The following is a 6,831-nucleotide window of genomic DNA, read 5'->3' on the forward strand; positions in this document are numbered from 1 at the left end:
GAGGTAACAGCAAAACCGTCCGACTCGTCACTCCCAAAAAGAGGTGGCTGGAACAACAGTTCCGCTTTTCCAGCTACTGGAATCCCTGGTGCACCTCCGGAATCCTAGGTTCTCATTGCTCTCGAACAGAGTTCTGCCTCCCCAGTACTCCCAAACTCCCAGTCTTGTGCACCAATGAGGTCCAACTCTGAGGCTTCTTTCCTGAGAAAAATATTTGAAAGTCCGTTACTGTTTCCTGGAGGAGCTGAGAAGAGGACGCTCACTTCCGGCGTAGGGAGGCTTTCTGACCCGGAATGGAGGAGGCGGAGGAGCTGCTCTTGGAGGGGAAGAACGCGCTGCAACTCGGTAAGTGACCTGCGATGTCCGCGACCCTCAACCTTGGCCCAGATGGATCTGACGCTCTCTGGTCAGCTTTCTGCTTAGTCTCCTCTCCTCCCGATCCCAGGATCCTCCAGTGTCCTCAGAGTCTCTGGGGGCTTCTGACGAACACTTGAGCCTCCTCAAACCTTTCAGGGCCCCCTTAGAGCCCTCACCTGTTCCTCGGGCTCCGCAGGCCCAGCTGGACCTGCGGTTTCCTCCCACACCTTTCCCCACCTCACACCTTCTTGGGCGGCTCCCTCACCGTCTTCTCTTCTCCCTGCAGCCCCGGAGCCGCGCCTGGGCCTGGACTTAGGATGGAACCCCTCTGGAGAAGGCTGTACGCAGGGCCTCAAAGACGTCCCACCCGGGCCGACCCGAGCCATCCTCGCTTTAAAGAGTCTCCCCCGGGGCTTGGCCCTTGGCCCCTCACTCGCCAAGGAACAGCGCTTGGGGGTCTGGTGTGTCGGAGAGCCCCTGCAGCCCGGCCTGCTGTGGGGGCCGCTGGAAGAGGAGTCTGTCTCCAAGGAGAAGGGCGAGGGAGTAAAGCCACGGCAGGAGGAGGTATTGAAGGATAGAGCGGCTTCTCTCCGCCCTTGAAAATGTAGGGGAGGTTTGGACATTTCTAGACAGCTTTTCAATTTGAAGAAAGAGAGTATTTCAAGAGGTAGGAGATGGTCTTGTCCCTTCTCTTCAGGACTGTCTCCTCCTCTTAGCAGCAGTAGTTAAAGAATGGAGGTTCGGGCCGGGCGCGGTGGCTCAAGCCTGTAATCCCAGCACTTTGGGAGGCCGAGGCGGGCGGATCACAAGGTCAGGAGATCGAGACCATCCTGGCTAACACGGTGAAACCCCGTCTCTACTAAAAAATACAAAAAACTAGCCGGGCGAGGTGGCGGGCGCCTGTAGTCCCAGCTACTCGGGAAGCTGAGGCAGGAGAATGGCGTGAACCCGGGAGGCGGAGCTTGCAGTGAGCTGAGATCTGGCCAGTGCACTTCAGCTTGGGTGACAGAGCGAGACTCCGTCTCAAAAAAAAAAAACAAAAAGAATGGAGGTTCGAAAAGTTGTTTACTTTGTAATCGTGTAGTGTCAGCAGTGAGGAAGGTCAAGAATTAAGGTTTTTGGAATTAAGAAAGCATGGGATCAAATTCCAGCCTTGTCACCTAGTTGGTTAAATTACGTGCCGCATTTAATTCATCTGTGAAGCAAAGCAATGGCTCTCTTGGGATTATATGGAGGCGCTGATGAAATAGTGAAGATAAAAGGTTTCACTGCACGATAAGTACCATTTTATTTTATTTATTTTATTTTTCTTTTTTCTAAGACAGTCTTGGTTTGTCACCCAGCCTGGAGTGCAGTGGCACGATCTCACCTTATTGCAACCTCCACCTCCCAGTTCAAGTGATTCTCATGCCTCAGCCTCCTGAGTAGCTGGGATTGCTGGTGTGCACCACCACACCCAGCTAATTTTTGTATTTTTAGTAGAGACAGGGTTTCACCATGTTGGTCATTCTGGTCTCAAACTCCTGGCCTCAAGTAATCTGCCTGCCTGGGCCTCCCAAAGTGCTAAGATTACAGGTGTGAGCCACCACGCCTGGCCCAATAAATGCCATTTTAAAAAGCTGGTGTTCCTTATTACTTTTTATGTTTAGTACTCACTGGAAGACAGTAACGTGTTCAATTTAGTAATTCTCCATACCCTTGGGAGGGAAGTGAGGAGACAGACTTTTTGGTCCTTACTGAATGAAGAATCAGACAGCACTCTCTTGTTAGAGGAGAACCAGAGGCTTCTAACCTTCCAGGAGTTTCATCTTAAATTTGTCCCAGGAAAGTTTCATCTTGTTTTTTTGTTTGTTTGTTTGTTTGTTTGTTTTTTTCCTACCCGATCCCGTCGAACACATTTGAGAAGGACTTTTGTTGGTTTATTTCAGAACCTGTCATTAGGTCCATGGGGAGACATGTGTGCCTGTGAGCAGAGTTCTGGCTGGACTAGGTAAGTCAGAGGAGAGTGTGTCATGAATATTCGTTCCTTTGAGGCTTTCTGTTGTGGCTTGGGATGGAACCGGACACTGACTGCCATTCCCTATTCAGTGCTCTTTTGCAGTGAATGTTCCAAAGGCATGGCGTCCTTTAGGACCCAGACTGCCTGAGGACTGGGGCTTTCAGGGAAGACCACTTGAATAGTGAGCATCTCATAGCTGGCTGTTACTTTGCGTTGCAGCTTGGTGCAGCGGGGCAGACTGGAGAGTGAAGGAAATGTGGCCCCAGTGCGGATCAGCGAGAGGCTCCATCTGCAAGTGTACCAGCTGGTGCTGCCAGGCTTTGAACTGCTGCTGTGGCCCTGGCCTTCCTCTGAGGGCCCAAGTCTCACCCATACCAGGCTGGACAGAGAGGCAGCTGTAGAAGTGGTGACAGAAGTGGGGTCTGCTGTTCAGCAGGAAGTGGCCTCCCCTGGGGAGGATGCAGCAGAACCTTGCACAGGTATGTGTCAAATAAATGCTGGTTCCCCAGCAATTTCCCCACCAAAACAACCTGTTGATAAGACAAAACAGAGTTTATGGCTCATTGCGGTAAGGAAGGACACTATAGAGTCTTAGTAGCTTTTCAAAATCTGTTTGAAGGTGGATGTTTCAACATGGGATAGGAGGGTGGGGCTTGATTACTATTGGGTAAGGATTGTGACTGAATAGCTTAGGGTTGGTAGATACAGCAAGGTTAGAATTTTCAGGCAAGGGACAGTCTCAGACTATAAATTGTCATTCAGTGCTTTCTGTTGAAGAGCAACAGGTCTGTTCTTTGGAATAACAATATAGATATTTGCAACTTTTACCTTCTTAAGAGCTTCCTGGAATAGTAAGGAAGAGAGTAAGCTTTGTATGTACAGGGTTTCCAGCCTCCCATGTTTCTTCTCTCTGGTGTGGGGGTTCTTTTATGTTACAGATGAGCTACGGTGGGAAGGGGTTTTTGTGTGTGTGTGTGTGTGTTTTTTTTTTAAGATGGAGTCTTACTCTGTCACCCAGGCTGGAGTGCGATGGCATGGTCTCAGCTCACTGCAACCTCCACCTCCCAGGTTCAAACGATTCTCCTGCCTCAGCCTCAGCTAATTTTTTTTTGTATTTTTAGTAGAGATGGGGTTTCACCATGTTGGCCAGGCTGGTCTCGAACTCATGGCCTCAAGTGGTCCGCCTGTCTCAGCCTCCCAAAGTGCTAGGATTACAAGTGTGAGCCACCATGCCTGGCTGGAAGGGGGTCTTGAATCACATCCTAAATATGTCTCTAGGGGGCGAACAAGGGGATCCTTCATCTGGGATGGCCTTATTCTAGCGATTATCCAGATGGCCAGGACCCCATGGCTCTCAGGAGTGCGTCTCCAAAAGGCGCCTAAGGCTGGACAGGAAGATGTATGGAGTGTGCACCCCATGCTCCAGGGAAGAGACTGGCATCATTGCTCCCTCTAAGGCTTAGGGACTGGGTGGGAGAAACATCTATTCCTGTAATTCCCTGGTAACACCACCGGGATTGACGCTCCCTAACCCCAGCACCCCATCCTTGCCTTCAGATCCTGGTTCCCACTCACCCCCTGGCATCCAAGCAGAGAGTATGGTGAGCCCTGGACTTAAGTTCCCAACCCAGGACCAACTTTCCAAGGATAGCCAGCCACTTGGCCCATTGCTTCAGGATGGCAACATGGATGAGGAATACCCACCCCAGGCACAGATGCCACCTGAACTTCAGAGCAACTCGGCTACCCAGCAGGACCCAGATGGCAGTGGAGCCAGTTTCTCATCTGCCAGGGGCACCCAGCTGCGTGGCTACCTGGCCAAGAAGTTACACAGCCCCAGTGATCAGTGCCCACCCAGAGCAAAGACCCCAGAGCCTGGAGCCCAGCAGCCTGGCTTCACTACTCTCTCATGGAGCCCTCCTGGCCCAGCAGGAAGCTCCCCAAAGCAGAGGCGACGGTACCGGTGTGGAGAGTGTGGCAAGGCATTCCTGCAGCTGTGCCACCTAAAGAAGCACGCATTCGTGCACACAGGCCACAAGCCCTTTCTTTGCACTGAGTGTGGCAAGAGCTATAGCTCAGAGGAGAGCTTCAAAGCACACGTGCTGGGCCACCGTGGGGTGCGTCCCTTCCCCTGCCCACAATGCGACAAGGCCTATGGCACCCAGCGAGACCTTAAAGAGCACCAGGTGGTACATTCAGGTGCCCGGCCCTTTGCTTGTGACCAGTGTGGCAAGGCCTTTGCCCGCCGGCCCTCCCTGCGGCTGCATCGCAAGACCCACCAGGTGCCAGCTGCCCCTGCCCCTTGCCCATGCCCTGTGTGTGGGCGACCCCTGGCCAACCAGGGCTCCCTGCGGAACCATATGAGGCTCCACACAGGAGAAAAGCCCTTCCTGTGCCCGCACTGTGGCCGGGCGTTCCGTCAGCGGGGCAACCTGCGTGGGCATTTGCGGCTCCACACCGGAGAGCGTCCTTACCGCTGCCCGCACTGTGCCGATGCCTTCCCCCAGCTGCCTGAACTGCGGCGCCATCTCATCTCCCACACCGGGGAGGCCCACTTGTGCCCCGTGTGTGGCAAGGCCCTCCGAGACCCACACACGCTGCGAGCTCACGAGCGCCTGCACTCTGGAGAGAGGCCCTTTCCCTGTCCCCAGTGTGGCCGTGCTTACACGCTGGCCACCAAGCTGCGGCGCCACCTCAAATCTCACTTGGAGGACAAGCCCTACCGCTGCCCCACCTGTGGCATGGGCTATACCCTCCCGCAGAGCCTCAGGCGGCACCAGCTCAGTCACCGGCCCGAGGTACCCTGCAGCCCACCCTCTGTGCCTTCTGCTGCTTCTGAGCCCACCATGGTGCTCCTGCAGGCTGAGCCACAACTGCTGGACACACACAGAGAGGAGGAAGTCTCCCCTGCCAGGGATGTTGTTGAGGTCACCATTTCAGAGAGCCAGGAGAAGTGCTTCATGGTGCCAGAGGAGCCGGGTGCTGCCCCCAGCCTGGTGCTAATCCATAAGGACGTGGGCCTCGGCGCCTGGGCAGAGGTGGTGGAGGTGGAGATGGGCACCTGACAGCTTTACCTTTTCCTGACACGGTTCCATAAAGACCTGTGCTTTCTCACTGCTGCGTGTCTGCATCTTCTTTCTTGGGGTTGCCTAGTAGGGATTAGAGTCTACTATGAGAGACAGATCAAGGACTTCCCTTCCCGCTTAGGAACCACCAAATCGAGTTCTAAGCCTGCTAGGTCAAACCTCTTCTGAAGCAGAGGTCTTTGTGTTGACATCCGGTAGAGCTTGTTCCGCCTCCTTCCCTAGGAGCGCCACAGGGTGCTTATTGCTTAAGCACTGCTGCAGGCACCCGGTGAGGCAGTGGTCGTTGGCAGCGCTACTGCTGCCTGGGTGCTTAGCGCTGGGATGGTCACACCCATGGAGCTCCTTAAGGGATAGGCACTTCAACTGGGAAGCAAACTGAATGGCTGTTAAGACTGAATACCTTGGGAGGTGACTAGAGCCAGATCTGTGCCCCTCTGTGTGCCTGCCTGCTCTAAAGGCAGCCCTGTTCAGGGAAGGAGATGTGTTTTGCATTGACTGTGACCTGCACTGTGCTAGGCACTGGGGCACAGCTATGGACATGACAGGCAGTACCCTTTACTGATCACCCATACTGGGGGCAGGGAGGCAGAAATCACTGGATGAAAGTTTAAAGGGGCATACCTGGGTACTGTGAACTTGTTTAATGGGGCAATTTAATGTGGTCTAGGGTGCCAGGGAAGATGTCCCCAAGAAGAAGAATGTTCAGCCCTTACTGTAGGCTAGTGCTTTATATAATCCTCATAACAACCCTGTGAGGCAGGAGTAGTGGTTTTTTTTCCTACAGATCAGGAAACTGAAGAGCAAAGAGCTTCAAGTATCCCGCCCAAGATCACAGTGCTACAAGCGTGTTCAGATCCCAGCCCACAAAACCTCGCGCCGGAGTCAGGCTCTTCACTGCTGCACTCTCCTGCCCCATGTTTCAGCTGTGGCTCGATGGATGCAGAGGTGGGAGGGGAGGTGGTGAGAGACTGGTAGGTCTGAGCTACTGGGACCAACATGGCTGGGCAGGGGAAAGACAGGGAGAGGGAGGAGGGCCAGATCACATAGGATCATGGCTCAGGAGTTTGGACTTTATTTTCAGGACATTGAGGAGTACTTTGAAGGGTTTTGAACAGGGGAATAACAGGATCAAAATTGTGTTTGAAAAGACAACTAGGAAATGGATTGGAAAGCAAAATGAAGTTGTGGAAAGTCAATTAGGAGTCTGCAGGGTGCCTGGGAAAGGGGTGGTAGCTGTGGAAACAGAGAAATGGAATCATCCACCCAGCATATATTTACTGAGTGCTTCCTGAATGCTAGTTGTTAGGGATGTAGCAGTGACTGTTTCTGTGTTCACATTAGCTCACCTTCTAGCATGGAAAATGACAAATGCATGTCAGATGGCAGTAA

General features: G+C 53.2%; 1 protein-coding gene across 1 annotated transcript; it reads left to right on the plus strand.

The window, feature by feature from the left end:
- Positions 1-18: 18 nt before the first annotated feature.
- ZNF408 (zinc finger protein 408) lies at positions 19-5,474 on the plus strand. Its single transcript, XM_010371084.2, has 5 exons — positions 19-345; positions 644-921; positions 2,286-2,347; positions 2,576-2,835; positions 3,914-5,474. The coding sequence occupies exons 1-5, from the start codon at positions 294-296 to the stop codon at positions 5,419-5,421; spliced, it is 2,160 nt and encodes a 719-aa protein (XP_010369386.1). The 5' UTR covers positions 19-293; the 3' UTR covers positions 5,422-5,474.
- Positions 5,475-6,831: the final 1,357 nt, after the last annotated feature.

The sequence above is a fragment of the Rhinopithecus roxellana genome, chromosome 15 (assembly GCF_007565055.1).
Source record: "Rhinopithecus roxellana isolate Shanxi Qingling chromosome 15, ASM756505v1, whole genome shotgun sequence".
NCBI lineage: Eukaryota > Metazoa > Chordata > Mammalia > Primates > Cercopithecidae > Rhinopithecus > Rhinopithecus roxellana.